Source organism: Ochotona princeps, chromosome 1 (assembly GCF_030435755.1).
Source record: "Ochotona princeps isolate mOchPri1 chromosome 1, mOchPri1.hap1, whole genome shotgun sequence".
Taxonomy (NCBI): Eukaryota; Metazoa; Chordata; class Mammalia; order Lagomorpha; family Ochotonidae; genus Ochotona; species Ochotona princeps.
The window spans coordinates 165,155,923-165,173,341 of NC_080832.1; the positions used below are offsets into that span (position 1 = coordinate 165,155,923).

Consider the following 17,419-nt stretch of genomic DNA (forward strand, 5'->3'; position numbering starts at 1 on the left):
GGGGTGGGAGCGGCCCAAGCATTTGTACCATCTTCCACTGCTTCCCCTCCTTTTGCTGGGAGCTAGATGGGAGTGGAGCAGCTAGGACACAGATCAGTGCCCAGAGGGGATACTGCCATCTCAGGCAGAGGCTTTACCCTCTGTGACACAACCCCGGCTCCCAACTTACTCTTTAGTATATTCTAGTAGGTCATTATAAATTGCAAGTGATCAAGACATTGACAGTAAAGAAGAGACAGTTTGACAACTGTAAACATTGGTTTGTATTCTTGGTGATTTCAAATGCCCTGTTTGCTGTGAAGACACACTTAATGGTACTTGCTGCTTCCTCCGCAGGTGCACAAGATGCAGGTCCATAGTGGTTTCATACCGCCAGCCTCTGTCTTGTTTACCATAGTGAATGCCTCTTGATGTCATTGCAGGTGGTAAGCAGAGGGTACGGAGATCCCAGAAGACTTTTATGACATTCCAGGCCAGACACAGTCCAGCCTGGAGGAAAAGCAGAATAAAAGTTGGAAATACAGAAAGCCTTACCAGGAAGCTATTTCTGAAGAGAAACAATGGTAAGGACTTCCAGTTCCTTAGCCCCTGCCTCCTGGACTTAGAGACAAGGACTTTTCTGCTATGTGTTCAGAACTTGTTCAAATAAGCATTCTGGTATTCCACAGTTGTCCTCATGCAAGCTCTCCCTCCTCGGGTCTCTTTAAATCTGCTGCCATTTGGCTTTTCTAAAGTGAGCCTTTGTAGCCAGTTTTTATTGTATTACAGTGGCAACTTCTGCATCTCCCCTTTACTTTCTAATAACTTATAACGACCCAGTCCATACTTGTAGGGCTCTGTTTTCCACTTCCTCTAAGCCAAACGATTGCACAGCTTGTGCTATGTGCTTGCACGTGTCAGTGCCAGTTTTTCTCACCTGATCTCGACCAAAGGGTGGCTGGAGACAGGGCCAAGCTAAGATAGAATGTGAGCGCACTTTTCAACATGACTGAGAAATAATGAGCAAAGTAGGTGTCACAAGGGCTGGCAACCTGCAGAAGTTCATCTGTTCATTCCTTCCTTGATCTGATGTTGGGGTATCCAGCAATAAGAAGACAGAGTCACTGCCTGAAGGAGCTTTAGTGCTGCAAACAGCTAGGATAGGTGCTCTCTTCCATACAGTACGGGGTGAGGGGGGTGGTGAGAGAGAGAGAGCACGCTATGGAATAGCAGATGAGAGAGAGATTGTATCCCACCAGGAAAGACCAGCAGAACAGGTAGGCTCTGGGGATGATAAATTTGAAGTCAAGGAGGCATCCAAGGGCCAGCAGCAGAGTAGGCGGTGAGAACCCAGGGAAGAAAGGGGTGCCTGGGAGAGAAGTCCCTCCATGCCCTGACTATTGTGTGGCCCACAGGGTTGCTTCCCCTATTGTAGCTTCCAGAGCCCAGTGCAGCTGAGGCTCAAACCATCCGTGATCCCTGCTTGGGAAACGTTGTGCTTAAAGTGTTTAAACTGAATGTGTTTTTGACTACTTCCACCTTTTTTCTTGTTTAAGATATAGACTTTGTGCTTTCAGATTCAAAGTATAAGAAAAACCATTTTTAAAAACCCATGTTTCCACCACTCTGAGAAGATAGAGAAGGCAAACTTTGCCGTTGCATGAAGACAATTGATTATAAATACTGGCGAATTGTTTTTATTCTTTTAGTTACTTATTTGTTTAAAAAAAATATTCAATTGATTTTAAAGGCAGAGTGACAAAGAAATCTCCTCTCCATTGGTTCACTGCCTGAATGGCAGCAATAGCCAGGCCTGAGCCGGGGTAGAGCCAGAAGCCAGGAAGTCCATCCAGGTTTTCCATGTGGGTGGCAGGGGCCCAAGGGCTTGAGCCTTCTGCTGCTCTGCCAGGCAGTGGGACAGTCAAGACGTCAGCTGGCACCGGCAAGGGATGCCAGCACTGCAGGCGGGGGCCTAAATTCCCTCTGCCACAATGCCTCTGCATGTATTTATTATTATTATTATTTATTATTTTTAATTCATTAATTACATTGTATTCTGTGACACAGTTACATAGATACTTGGGTTCTCCACCCCCTCCCCAAACCCTCCCTCCATGGTGGATTCCTCCACCTTGTTGCATAACCACAGCTCAAGTTCAGTTGAGATTCCCCCATTGCAAGCATACACCAAACATAGAGTCCAGCATCTTATTGTCCAGTCAAGTTCAACGGCTTCTTAGGTATACCCTCTCTGGTCTGAAGACAGAGCCAGCAGAGGATCATCCCGATCAATTAAAAGCTCCAACATACCATCAGCAAAAATTTACATCATTATGGAATTAATTGACATATTAATGAGTAACCAATATATTAAAAGTAAATGCGAGTTCCTAGCCACCTTCTATGACACCTCACTTACATTTCAATTTTAGTTTATACACAACATATAACATTCATAACATAACATGTTATACATAACATCATATCATCTTAAATTAAGGCAAACATGTGGTATTTAACCTTTTGGGATTGGCTCATTTCCCTTAGCATTATGGTTTCCAGTTTGGCCCATTTGGCCACAAAGAACTGCATTTTGTTTTTTTTAATAGCTGAGTAGTATTCCATGGAGTAGATGAACCATAGCTTTCTTTTCCAAGCCTCTGTTGATGGGCATTTTGGTTGCTTCCATGTTTTTGCAATTACTGATTGTGCTGCTATGAGCATAGGAGTGCATGTTGGTTTCTCATAAAACAATTGTTCTGGATATATTCCTAGGAGTGCTATTGCTGGATCATACGGTATGTTGATTTTGAGTTGTTTGAATATTCTCCATACTGATTGCCATAGAGGCTGTACCAGCCTGCAGCCCCACCAGCAGTGGAGTAGGGTTCATGGTGTCATGGGTAATTTTTTTACATTATTTTCCACTGAAGAATGCCATGACTTTTCACATTTACATGGGCAGTATCATTTTGGATTGCTGAGTATGCCAAGCACTTCCTGATAGGCTATTTCTGGATATTAACATGCTAGACATCCTTGCACAAATAGTCTGATTCCATGCGATTGGACATTTCTTCTTGCTATAAGAAGTAGTTTCACAAGATCAAAAGATGGATCTGACTGTATTAGTTCATATTGTCCTTACATAAAATGTAACATCAGTTACTTCAAACCTTGACCTTGTCTTTCTCCATTTAATAAGTATTTCTCACACGTCATGTGATGTATCTTTCCCCTCCATACACCCACCTAGCTTGACCCCCACACCTGCGATTAGCTAATCATGCTCATCAATAGGCTATTCATTGTTCATGACTTTTACAGTTATGACTCATTTTTATGAGGATTAAATGACTTTCAGAACCAAGGGAATGAAACTGTAATGAAAACAACAAAGACAGGAGGACTGCTGGTGGGGGAGGGGAGTGGCAGCCCTTCTCTGTTGTATCTCTAAATCAACCATTATAACCCAGGAGGAGGCATTGCCAGCCAGTGCCAGAGAAACTGCCCACACACAAGGGGAGGCACGCCTGATTTTTTGTTTAGTAAAATCTACCAAAATAATCACCAGAATTTTTCTTTCCAAGACCTCTAGCTACTTTCCCCAGACGTTTGTAAAATAGTCATGACCGAGAAAGAAAGTGGTCATTGTTAGACAAGAAAACTGCAATCTGGACCAAGTTGTCCCCCGCAAGTCACAACCCTTGGGCCTCTGTATTCCTTTCCACAGTGCCATTCAATGATCATAGGAGCCTTGCAAGCAGAACCCAATAATCACTAAATCCATTCAATGTAAACCCCACTACATCATCGGCTGCACACGTCACAGTCTTGCCTGGCAATGTGTACAGCTGGGCAAGACACAGGAGCCGGGGAGGGCTCTGTCCTTATATTTCTCCCGAGAAGAAACGTACTCCCTATGAACAGGAAGTCAGATTCCCTCACACTTCGTTAGGTTGCCAAACAAGACAACCTAAAAATACCCATGGCGTTACAAATAAGCTTCAACACCTTCAAACGGAATTTAAAGGAAGATGCAAACTATCCATGAACCTTTTGAAGCTCCTGCATATGTACCGTAAATTTTTGAATTTAGCCAATCACTGAGATCTAAGTAGATGAGTAATATTTTCTTTGCAATCACTGACACGTGCATAACCCTTTTGTGACACCCGATTTTCTGTTATCCTCATATTCACAGTAAGCATTGAGTAAATGTAAAAATCATTTATGTTTGGGTCAGTATCCATTGGACATCCTATAGTTTACAGTTGGAGAAAATAGTGTGTTAACCCTAGCCATTTCCATGAATAACATTTTCTTGGTGTGTGAGTTATTACATCCAAACTTGACCACAACTAGCACTCCCAATGTGTTTCAAATAACTTGTCCAACTCTCAGATGGTAACAATGATTTAAGGAGCAGAAATAGATCAAGAAAATTGACCTTAAATGGCAGGTACAAGGGAGCAGTATACATTTGCAATTCCGGCTTCCTAGGGTGCATATACAAAGCTCTCCTGCCAGAAGCATTTGGATCACAGCACATGTCTAGCCCTATTCCATATCCTCTTCTCAGCTAGTCCATTTACTGAAGCAGTTTGATCGCTGCTAATATTGTCATTCAATAAATACATTTCTCATGGGGAAAAACAAATGAAATAAAATAGACCAGATTTCAACTACGACCCCACCCCTCACACCCCAAGGTAATCCAGAATTTCTGCTTAGAATGTTAGCTTTGTTTGCAATGACTGCTTCTCCTTCCAGTTGATCCCCTTCGTAGTTGCAGCCACCATCAAGTGGAATTAGCGACACAAAACAACACCAACAGGTGGGCTTACTAACATAAAGCCAACAAGTAGGCTCTTAACACCTAAACCTCATTTTCTGTTTCAGGGTAATGGGATTCAGGAAGGATGGGAAACCAGGAGCTATCTTTTCAAAAATCTAGAAGTATTTATTTTAGCTCTTCTTATTATTAAGAATTGTAATTACATAGGCCCATTTTGCAAAGCTGCACTGTCCACTTTCTTCATTCTAAATTCCCTAATATGCTGTGTGTGCATCATTCCTTGCTGTCAGATTCACTGCTTGAGCGACTTGCTTAGAGAGGGAACATTGGAACTGACCCAGCACTGTATGGCACACTGTTCACTTTATGGCACTTTATCTAAAGGAGCCAATGTTGTGCTTTGCCAGCATCCCATATGGGCTCCAGCTCGAATCCTGGCTGCTCCACTTCCCATCCAGTTCCCTGCTAATGTGTCTGGGAAAATAGCATAGGATGACCCAAGACTTGGTCCTCTGACCTACAAAGGAGACTCATTTGTAGTCCCAGCTTCTGGCTTTAGAGTGGCCCAGCTCTGGCTGTTGTGATGCTTTTTCAGAATGAACCAGCAGGTGGAAAGTCTCCCTTCCTGTCCCACTATAATTGTGCCTTTCAAACAAATAAGTCTTTTTCTTAAAAAAACAAACAAAAAAATCCCTTCAGACATAAATTTCATCCTAAATGGAAAATACTCTACCATCGTTCAAAAAAACAACTTTAGCTTAGACTTGACATAGAAATCTTTTGAAATGAAAGATATTACTTTTTAAAAAAATCACAAAAGTCAAGGACAGACAGTATACACTGCAGTGACCAACTTCTGGTTTTATCCAGGACTGTCCCTGTTTTAAAACACAAAGCCCTTCATCCTGGGAACCCCCACACCAACATCTGGAAATTCGGCTGTTCCCCCCTAAGCATGAGCTTGAATGAAACCATCAGAACCGTCACTGAGGCCTTTGCCCGAATGCCATGCTGATATGGAGTGTAGCACACAACAGAATTCCATCAGGATCAAGGCCCGAAACAGTGCGGTCAAATAGGATACTACCAGGAGTGCTTCACAAAAAGTCTATTTACAGGGGTGTGGCAGAGTTAGGGAAACCACCAAAACACAGGGTAACATCTTGGGATAGCAAGCAGTGGGACACCACTAGCCCCTGAAGAGGCAAACCGAGCTGTCCTGACCGGAATTCAGCCCAGTCCCGTAGCAGGGGAGCCTCTGCCTCCTCTCCACCTTCCACGTTGGCCAATGTACGTCCTATTGGCTAAATCCAACTGGGAGGGCAAGAAGGGAGCCCATTGTTGAATTCTGCGTTTGTCAGCAGCCCTAGCCATAGTTCAAGGCTTTAAGCGACTCAATGTAGACAGATGGATGCCTGGCTCCTGCCCTTGGCTATGTGAAACCTGCAGGAAACTGTCAGGCCAGCACATTGGCTCAACTTACTAATCCTCCACCTCTTAGCACCACATTGTGTGCCGGCTGTTCTACTTTTCATTCAGCTCCCTGTTTATGGGCTGGGAAAGCAATTAAGGATGGCCCAAAAGGCTTAGGACCCTGCACCCATGCAGGAGACCCAGAAGAAGCTCCTGTTTACCGACTTTGGATCAACTCAGCTACAGCCATTTGGGGAGTGAACCAGTGGATGGAAGATCTTTCTGTCTCTCCTCTCTGTAAATCTGCCTTTCCAATAAAACTAAATAAATCCTTCAAAGAAAATGTTTAAAAGAAAGAAAGAAAGAAACCTAAAGGAAACTGTAGGCACACGCTGAAATGACGCACAAGTGCCCTGAGCTGAGTCTAGTGAAGGAACTAGAAACCAAGTACACATTTCTCTCTGCCTCCTGATCTGCCCTGCTTGTAGCTCATGTCAAATTAATTGAAGTTGAGGCTTAGAAGAAGGTGTCTGTATGATAAATATGAAACTACTCACACCATCCTATTTACCTACACTAGTCTCAAGATGGGGCCTTAGCTATAGAGTCCTGCACCTGTTCCTCCTGTTACAATCCCAACAACATGCTGTTCAGGATCTTACACGGCAGGATTTACCCATCCTGCTTTCACTCCAAAGCAGCATTCTTATGGGAGATGCATGCCTCCCTGCTTTTCCAACATGCATTCATTCTGCTCAAAGGCTGAAACAAATGAGCAAATTACCAAGCACAGTTTAATGGTATTTACAAAAGGTCTCCAAAAATTGTAGCAAATGCATGTCATGTAGAAAATTATCCACGGATTTTAAACTGTTCTGCATCAAAATAAGCATCTGTTTTAATTCCATTTCCTCACATTTTTTAAAAGACTTATTTATTTATTTGCAAAAGCAGAGTGACACAGATGGCTATAGAGACAGAGAATTTTCCATCTACTGGTCTACTCCCTACATGAGTGCAATGGGCTGAAACCAGGAGCTAGGAACTCCATCCAGGTCTCCCACATGAGTGGCAGGAGCCCCAAGCATCTTGCACTGCCTTGCTAGATTGGAAGTGAAGCAGTCAAGACTCTAACTGGCACCTTTATGGGATGCCAGCATCATAGGCAACCACTTAACCCTCTGCACCATAATGCCATTTCTCCCACAAACGTTTTGAAGTAGCCTTGTACATACAGTTTACTTCTGACTCACTGAATGGCAACCTCAATTTGCAACAAAAAGCTATTGTCATGTGATCTTCAAAATGCCCCCTCCATAGCAGGCCCTCCATCACAAGTTCAACGCTCAATGCTTTAAAAATTTCTAAAGATTTATTTATTTCTATTGGGACGACAGATCAGATTTACAGAGAGAAGAGGCAAAGATCTTTCATCCATTGGTTCACTCCCCAGATGGCAACAATGGTTGGAGCTGAGCTGATCCCAAACCAAGAACCAGGAGCTTCTTCCAGGTCTCCCATGTGGGTGGACGGTCCCAAAGCTTTGGGCCACCCTCTACTGCTTTTCCAGGCCATCACCAGGAAGTTGGAAGCAAAGTGGAACAGCTGGGACATGAACCAGCACCCACATGGGATCCAGGCACTTGTAAAGTGAGAATTTAGCCATTGAGCCATCATGCTGAGCCTAGCTATTAAAATACTGTTTCCTAAAATTCAATTACATTCTTACAGTCTTATACTGCTGAAACCACTTACACTCACCACCACAGCATCCCAGGAGCAGGCAGTCTGACTGGACCACCAGTCAACAGGCATGAAGGCTGCTTCTTGCCTTTAGAGCACTTTGATAGTCTTCTTTTTCTTTTTTTTTTTTTTTAAGATTTATTTATTTTTATTACAAAGTCAGATACACAGAGGAGGAGAGACAGAGAGGAAGATCTTCCGTCCGATGATTCACTCCCCAAGTGAGCCGCAACGGGCCTGCTTTCCCAGGCCACAAGCAGGGAGCTGGATGGGAAGCGGGGCCGCTGGGACTAGAACCAGCACCCATATGGGATCCTGGCGCATTCAAGGCGAGGACTTTTTAACCGCTAGGCCACGCTGCCAGGCCCGACAGCCTTCTTGAATTCCATTCATTTCTTTGCAAAGTGAAGGCTGTGCCAAGGAACTCACTGCTTGCTGAGAGCATGAAGTGCTGTGATGTCCGCGAAAGTCCAGCCACAAGCAAGCTCTCCAGCCCCATTGCCTCCCACTCCAGCTCTCTCTACCTTACCCTAGCAGACCTTGACACGGGAAAGGAGAGAGAGAGAGAGAGAGAGAGAGAGAGAGAAAAGAGAAGAGAAGAGAAGAGAAGACCAGAGAAGAGAAGAGAAGAGAAGAGAAGAGAAGAGAAGAGAAGAGAAAGAGGGAGGGAGAGAGGGAGAGAGGGAGAGAGGGAGGGAAGGAGGGAGGGAGGGAGAGAGGGAGAGAGGGAGAGAGGGAGAGAGGGAGCTCCTGGCCCTTCATGTATTAGATGTGCAGCTACGGCCCCTCCTAGACTGCAGCTTACCTGCCATGTGGAGTATGAGTTAGTTCAGTACCCCATCATCTCTACACAATTCTCTTTTGTTTAGGATGTATTTGAAAGGCAGATTTACAGAGAATGATGGAGAAACACAGATCTTCCAGGTGTAGGTTTCACTCCCCAATGGCCACAACAGTCAGGATTAGGCTAGACCAAGATCAGAAGCCTGGAATTCCACCTGAGTCCCTCACATGAGTGACAGGGGCCCAAGCACTTGGGCATTTTTCCACCGAGCTGGATGAAGTGGAGTAGCTGCAACACCAACCAGAGCTCATGTGGAATGCCAGCAAGGCAGATAGCAGCTTAGCCCCATGTGCCACAACACTAGGCCTTCTGCAGATTTCTGACCCAGTATTATTTGCTTCTTTTCCTCTTCCCACCCCGCCCTCATTCCTTCCTCCCCCACTGCTACCAAAAGAAAGGAAGTTGTTTTAAGCACCTCCATGTGATGCTGTGTTTAGCCTGAGTCCCGAGCAGGATGTAGATTCTCTTTCCTGAAGTTTCACTGACCAACAGCTTCCAGCTGCCCCCCAGGTGGCACACAACCAGAGTAAGAGACAGTGTTTGCTGCAGAATTAGCTGCCATATGGGGACTCTGCGCTCAGGGAAGGAGGCCGAGCACAGCCAGTGCTGAAAGGGGGACCTGTGGGAGCATCACTGCCTTTGTTTCCTTTGTGGTATGGGACGCGTTGGCGCTTCTCTTTGTGTTACCAGCCTTTGCCACGTTTGAAGTTTGGAAGTATCTCGCCTCCCTGTGTGGCAGAAGCCCTGTGTGGGTTGACTGGTTCCTGCTCAAAACTGCTGACGAGTGCTGTACTTGAAATTCATGTTTATTATTTACATATATAAAATTTTACTTTTTTTTAAATATAAAATACCCTAACAAGTTTTTTGTCTTGGGGACCTTATCACCCCACATCCAGGACACGACTGCTACTTCTCTTATCTGGAACCACACCCAGGAGAAGTCATCTGGCTTGCTTGTGATTAGCAATAGACTGGTTCACAAGGGAGCAAGTGTCCCTGGTGGCTTGGTGGAGGTTGCCCTGCTAGGGCCTCTGTCTTCCCTCCTTTGCAAGCAGCTCCTTTCCTTGGCCTTGGCTTGGCCATGGACTGTCACAGGTGCTCCTCTTGCATGTGGCCTCAGCTTGCTCCCTTCCTCCCCTCTGCCTGTCTGTCTCCTTGACAGGGTCTTTCTGTTCCATCTGCCTTGGTTCTAGAACATTCTCAGTGATTCCTGTTGCAAGGATGCTGCTAAGTAGGTTTGGAGCTGACCTAAAAAAATGGAAAAGAGGGTAACATTGGAGCCTATAATCAAGGTACTGAAGGAGCCCAGGGAAAGACTGTCTCCCGTTCACTTCTGATGAGGAGTCCTGGACACGAGCAAGTTTCACAGGAGGCCCATTAAGGGTTCGACCAAGCCCCCAGACAGAAGTCTTCACCTGCCAAGGTGGCCTTCAGGAAGAGACCTGAGAATTCTCCTGCCATGCGATATCACAGATGCATCTCTGAACCTCTCCCAGGCCAGGACTCAAGGTCTGGAGGCCATGTGAAGTGAAAACACGGTGTGTTCCACAGGCAAAGCAGCTTGGAGTGCCAGCTGCAGGCAACTTCAACTTCCCTACTCAGTTCCAGGCAATCTCACTCACTCTGATTCTTGTTTGAGAGTCAGAATGGCAGATATACACACTGGTTCATTCCCCCAACTAGAGCTAGGCCAAGCCCCCAGCAGGGTCCCAGGAACTCAAGGTTTCCCACACTGGAGTCTTGGAGGAGGAGGAGTGGGAATTCAGTCACCTGAGCCCTCATCAGCACCTCTCAACATCTGTGAGAGGCAGAAGCCAGGGTCGGAAGCCAGGAAAGGCGTTCTGACGCGGGCAGCTAGCACCTCAGCCAGTGTCTTCAGCATGGTCTAAACATCTCCCTTTCCATCAACTTAGTACAAACTCAGATCCACCTGCTTTGGTCTCAGTCCTGAGTCCCAGAAACATGTCCTCGTTTCTTCCTGGGTCTGCCTCTCCCTTGGAAGATTTCCTTTCAGTATGCCCCCTCACCTCCCAGCCAAGCACATTCTATCCATCATGTGGGCAGATGCACAAACTCCTGATAAATTCCCTCTTCCCAAGTACAGGTGTCCTGGTCCCTCTGCAGCGCTTTGGTTCCTGCCCCTGGAATTTTCCCAGATTGTCCTGGGGGCGACCCGCGCAGCCTAGAGCAAAGGTCAGACAGAGCCCGGCAGCTCAGCCGTCCCTCAAGCCCGCTTTGGCTCTTACTTCTCTGCCAACTCCACACACCTCACCCACGCACATTCCAGAACCAACAAGCCATGCCATGGTACAAAACCTACATCCCCATTTCTAGACCCTCCTAGTGGCTCCAGCACAACAAAAGCCCAGGCAGCCTGGAACTGTGCCCCTGGCCAGGTGCGTCACTGATTTAGAAGGAGGAATATTGGTCACATCCAGGAGTGAATCTGTCGTCTTTCCATGCCTACATGCAGATACTTCATTTGAGTCCCATCATCTAGAAAGAAAAAGAGCCATCCCACATTTTGGCTGTTATTTTTGAAGGAGTATGGCCAGGACTGTGAGCTGTGGTGCTGGCATCTCATGCAGGCAGGGGTTGGAGTCCCAGCTGCTCCACCTAGATCCAGCTGCCTGCTTGTGGTCTGGGAAAAAGAAGAGGACCCAGGTGCTTAGGCTCCTACACACCCACGTGGGAGACCTGGCTGCTAGGATTGAGCCATTTGAGGAGTAAAACCAGTGACTGGAAGAGCTCTCTGTCTCTCCCTCTCTCTGGAGTTCAGCCTTTTGTGTACAGTAAATAAGTCATCAGCTAAAGAAGGGAGACACCATGCAGGTAAGCCACCAGGCGCGCTCAGAACTCCCACAGCCTTCCGACTCTGAAGTCTTCAGGCTATTTCCTTCTAGCAAATGCCTTTGTCTGATGATGCTGTGAGAAGCTGTACTGACAAAGTGTCCCCAGCCACCAGCATTCTGATCACAGTGAGTTGTGGGCGTCACAGCGCCACTGGTCTGAAGTCCAGAGTGTCTGCCAGAGGCAAACTAGATTTTGGAGATGAGAGGCGACATTTTTCTAAGGTTCTACCACTGAACAATGGAATTTAATGCTTCCAGTGAGGCAGAGGAATTTGCGGGGGAGACAGAGCTGAGTCACTCTAGCACTGGCAACAGATGTCTTCTGGCTTAGCTAGTTTCGAGTTTTGTTCCTAGGGCAGGCATTTGGCCCAGCAGGGAAGATAGCTGTGTACTGGTACCATGGAGTGGTAAGCTAATCTTCTGCATGCAATGTCAGCAATCCATTTGGCACAGGTTCATGTCCCAGGTGCTCCACTTCCAATCCAGCTCCCTGTTTATGATCTAGTCCAAAATCCTTGGGCCCCTGCACCCAGGAAGAGGCTCCTGGATCCCAGCTTCAGAACAGCCCAGCTCTGGCCTTCTGGCCATTTGTGGAATAAACCAGCAGATGGAAAAGTGCTACACACAGCGCTCCCATCTGCCAGTTCATTCTCTGCATGTCTGTGTTAGCCAGGGCCAGGCCAGGTTTCAACAGGAACTCAGTGACTTCAGCCCTCACTAGTACCTCCCAACATCTGTACTAGGAAGCAGTAGGAGTCAGAAGCTGTAGCTAGAAACCAAACCCAGGCAGAGCACTGATTTGTGGAGACTGGTATCTTAGCCAGTGTTCTTAAATGTGGAGCTGGAGCCCTGCTAATAGCTTGGGGAAGCCACAGGTGTTGGCTCCATGGGAGCCCTGGAGGAAGCTCCTGACTCCTGGCTCCTGGTTTCAGACTGCCATATCTCCTTCTCTCTATAACTGTGCCTTTCAAATAAAAATAAATCTTAAATCAAATACACAAGACATATACATCAACAAGACATAAATTACAGGTTTCTTATAGGCGCTCCTCTGCATGTGGTTGGTAGCCAAATCAGCCCACGTGTATTTATAGGATGGAAGAGAAAGGATACCAAAAAGCCAAAAAGTGGGGAAAGAGAAAGACTTAGGCCTCTGCTCTGAGCTCAGAGTCTGAAGTGCAGGCAGAGACATTCAAATGCAGGGCAGGATCAGCAAAGCTAGCACCTGCCTGGCAGAGGACCAGGGTCCCAGGCTCTCACTGGATTTGCTCCAAGAGTACAAGCGCTTGTCCCTGGCCTGTGGCACTGGGCGCTCAGTTGTCATGCAGGAGATGAAGGCCACCACAGGCTGTTTTTCAGGAGGAGAACATGGCAGGGTGTGTGTCCATGAGCTCTCCTACCCTATGGGAGGATCAAGGCTCCAAGTCAGTGCTCCAAGTCAGCAATTGGCGCCCTGCACAAAACCAAACGCATTTACAAACACCTCCCCAAGTCAGCATTCCCTCTGCCTACCCCTCCCACTGTGATCCCGCAGAGTCAGAGAAAGAGAGAAGAGAGAAAGATCTTTCATCTTCAGACTCATTCCCCTGAAGGCCGCTAGAGCCGGGACTGGGCCAGGCTAAAGCCAGGAGTGAGGAACTCCATCTGGGACCCCATGCGGGTGGCTCCAACTCCTGGAACCATCCACTGAGGCGCTCCCAGACACATCAGCAGGGAGCTAGGTCGGAAGTGGAACAGCCAGAGCTCAAACCAGGATGCTGGCGTTTCAACTGTTGGCTGAACCAGTGCATTGCGTGCCAGCTGTGTATGCTCTGAATATCACAAGGAAGTTCTGCATTCTCTATTTTCTTGCAACTGAAGTTTAAAGTCTCACCCTGCCCCCTTCCCATTCTATATATACTCTGCATTGCCATTCTTCTCATTTTAGTTCTTTCTATACTACAAGAATTGCTTTTTAATGTCAAATGTGTCTACTTAGCATGATAACATCTTTTAAAAATATTTGTATTTGAAAGGCAATTGTACATGGAAGGGTTGGGGAAAGGAGGTGTTCCATCGCTACTTCACTCCTCAAATGGCCGCAATGGCCAGAGCTCAGCTGACCCGATCCTGACAGCCAGGACCTCCTCTGGACTTCCCACATGGGTGTAGGGGTCCAAGGACTTGGATCATATTTTGCTGCTCTCCCAAGCCATTAGCAGAGAGCTGGATTGAAAGTAGAGCAGCTGGGATACAAACCAGTGCCCATATGAGGTGCCGGCCCAAGGGCAGAGGATTAGCTTGCTGAGCCACCATGCCAGCCCTTGGTGTGACAACATTACTAAGCGACACCATGCTTTCTGCTTCCGTGCAAGTCTGCTGTCTTTGGGCATAGAATAGGATTCTGTAGGTCATCACATGCTGATAGTCAAGGCTGAGCGCCATGGTCCGTCTAGCTGTAGCATGAACACTCTCTTGTTGGCGGTGTGGGGCAGGGCATGTTGGGCAATACACTCTTTTCCAAGCCACAGCTTCTAGTAAATCCTGTAGGTCATTCAGGCCTTCTGATCTTATTCACAGCAAGTCCTCATATAAACCACAGAGCTCCAACCCTAGCTTCATCCTATGAGTACCTAACATAGAAATTCATACAGTACTGAAGGGTGCTAGTGCATTAAACTAAATCACCAGCATGATCTTCAAAGGAGGTCATCAAAATAAAAGCATATGTGGATATATACATATATATATGTCTATACACACACACACACATATATATATACACACACACACAAACAGCTGCTGCAATGGCCAGAACTGAGTTGATCCAAAGCCAGGAGTCAGGAGCTTCTTCCAGGTCTCCCATGCAGGTGCAGGGGCCCAAGGACTTGGGTCATTCCCTGCTGCTTTCCCAAGTCATAAGCAGACAGCTAGATGGAAAGTGGAGCAGCCAGGTCTCGAATCGGCACCCATATAGGATGCCAGCACCACAGGCAGAGGCTTAATCTCCTACACCGCAACATCAGCCTCTCAAATAAATAAATCTTTTTTTTTTTTTAATGTCTTTTGGAAAATGACCTCCTGAAGAATTAACATGTAAGAAAAATCTATGTAGGAGCAACTTGTAGAGGAGGCAGGGAGCCAGTGAAGCTTCATTGCTTTGGGTTGATTTGAACCTGAAGTCACTTTTATTCTGTATCCTCTTGTAAGTATAAAGTATCACACAATAAAAATTTAACTATAAAATAACTTCAGGATATATGTGGAGTTGATTTTCTTAAATGGGAAGAAAATTCTTAGCATACCTTGAATTGTGAGTTTCAAAGTAGAGGAAGGATTGGGGGAAAAAAAACCTGAGAGATGTTATCTAACAATAAGCAACACCCAAACTGGAGGGTGGGAGGTAGGAGCATGTCAGCTGAGAACGGAAGAGGAAGGACAGACAGAGAAAGGAATAAGGTACAGGCCTGGGAGAAAGGTAGAGACCACAGATCAGGAATATGGATTTGGTGAAGGGAGGTAGAGATGGTGGGTGGGAGTTGCGGCTGAGAAACGAGTTACCACAATGTGTGTGCCCCAGCCCTGCAGAGTGGCAGCTAAGCAACAGGGCAACCCCTCCCACCCTGGGCTATGGACTTCAGCCACCCCAGGGAGACACTCTCCCACTCTTGTCCAGGGTGTGTGGCCCAGCGTCAGGGTGCTTGGCTCACACCAGGTCCTGAGGGGGTCCGGAGCCAGGATTCCCTCTCCCAGCACACACTGGGTGTCAGCCAGGGTCACTCAGCCTGCTGTCCTTTCTTGTCCCTCTCCAGGGCCTGAGCTGCAGCCAGCCTCATGACGATCAGCCCTCCACGCTGGAAGGGGAATGCCAACACTCTTCCGTTGAGCCCTGCCAGGTAGGTGCGCGGCCCCACTCCAGGGCAACTTCAGGGGGACAAGCAAATGTGGCCCTATTCCCTGATAAAACTGGTCCCCGTAGGAATAAAGAATTATAGAGTCTTTAAAAAGAGTGAAATCATCTTACTTATTTCTTTACTTCTCTGGGATATAAGCTGTGTTTATAATATCTTACAAGGAGCAGGACTGACACTGGGTAGTGGATTAAAGCTGCCTGCTGCCTATGGTGCCAACACTCCATTTAGGCACTAGTTCAAGTCCCAGTGACTACACTTCCCATCCAGCTCCCTGTCAATGCACCCGGAAAGCCAATGGAAGATGGCCCAAGTCCTTGGGTCCTTACACCTGTGTGGGAGACCTGGAAGAAGTATTGGCTCCTCTCTATAGACCAGCCCAGCTTTTCCGGTCATGACAACCCTTTGGAGAATCAACCAGTGGATAGAAGATTTCTCTCTGTCTCTCCAGCTCTCTCTCTATGATCCTGCCATTCAAATATATATAAAAGAGAAGAGCAGGATCCCGTGCCAAGAAAGTCTGCACTGCTGGGAGGACAAAAAGCTGCAGGTGTTTAACGCAGACATCTGAATAGGTTTGAAGAAAAATGTACGTCATCGGCAGCACCTGTGAGGTGAAGCTACCCTCGCCTTCCACAGGAGCTGCCCTCTCGGCCAAGGTCAAGTGGACAAGGCAGCAGCTATACCTGGAGCCACTTCAGGGCCTCCACACCTCAGACTTTGCACCCTTAAATCAACTTCTCCCCGTTGCCTCCTTCCCCCAGCCCCTGGCCACCACCACCAGTCCACTCTGGGCCCCAATGCACTTGACTGCTGTCAGTGAGATTGTATAGTGTCTGTGTCTGGCCTATCTCACACAGATGGGTCTACACATTCTAAATGAGGGAGCAGACATGTCCAAGTGGTGACAGAGGTATGCCCCTAACAAATGTGATAGAACAACACCTCCAGTCTCTCATTTGGTGACCAAGTTACAGCCCCTGCTAACACCATTATGGTTTGCTGCCTACTTTCATAATAGAAGGAAGCGCTCTGTTCCCATTAGAATGTAGGGAAAATAAGAGTGGTATACTTTCCCACTGCCCTTCATGGTCACCACAGATTCTACCCTGGGCTGCTGAGCACAGATGAGAAACCCTGGCCTGGGGCTGAGGGCCACCTGCGCTGGGGAATCCTCCCACGGCTGTTCTGCTTTTCTGCTTATATAGGTCAGTGTGGGTGGAGGGGAACTGGTGGCAGGGCCGGTTTGGTGGCCTTTGGGGAAGTGTGCAGCATCACCTAGCAACTCCCTTAGGAGTGGAGAGAAATGGAAGCCAGCAGGCCTCAGTTGTGGGTCATGCCACGTTGACACTACAGGTGGCTGTGGTTTCTGCTTATGTGCCACGTCCAGGAGAATATCTCACAACACGCTGACCACATCAGCAAGGTGGAGATAGGTTTTGGTAGGAAAGGAACAAAGCTATATTTTTCACGTTAAGCTCTTTTTTGCTGTCTGAAAGAAAAGTTCATGCAAAATCTTGCTAATACAGTGAAAAAGCAGATTGTAAAAAAAAAAAAAAAAAACCACTTTTGAGGATCCCCAACTTGGTGGCAGAGCCCATGATGCCAGCATCCTATATGAGCATTACTGGTTCGAGTCCGGGCTGCTCCACTTCCTACCCAGCTCACTACTGATGCACCTCGGAATGCCGCAGAGGATGGCCCAAGAACGGGGCTCCTGCACCCGTGTGGGGGGTGAAGATGGAGTTGCAGGAACCTGGCTTCAGCCTGGCCTGGTCCTGGCCATTGCAGCCGTCTGGGGAGTGAACCAAAGAGCAGAAGACATCTTACTCTATCACCACCTCTAACTCCCTCACTCTACTCTGCTTTTCAAATAAATACATCTTTTTTAAAAAGA

General features: G+C 47.0%; 1 protein-coding gene across 5 annotated transcripts in view; it reads left to right on the forward strand.

Annotated features, from left to right (window-relative positions):
* The first annotated feature begins 534 nt into the window (after positions 1–534).
* Positions 535–17,419, forward strand: part of CDYL (chromodomain Y like) — a 159,663-nt gene continuing 142,778 nt past the window's right edge. For 3 of the 5 annotated variants that reach the window (XM_058668416.1, XM_058668421.1, XM_058668424.1), the window contains exons 1-2: positions 535–563; positions 15,424–15,507. In XM_058668416.1, coding sequence (XP_058524399.1) covers positions 15,446–15,507 — 62 coding nt within the window. In that variant the 5' untranslated portion in view covers positions 535–563; positions 15,424–15,445. Of the gene's footprint in view, positions 564–4,691; positions 4,817–15,423; positions 15,508–17,419 lie in introns of all 5 variants that reach the window. The other 2 variants (XM_058668415.1, XM_058668418.1) reach the window with 2 other exon arrangements.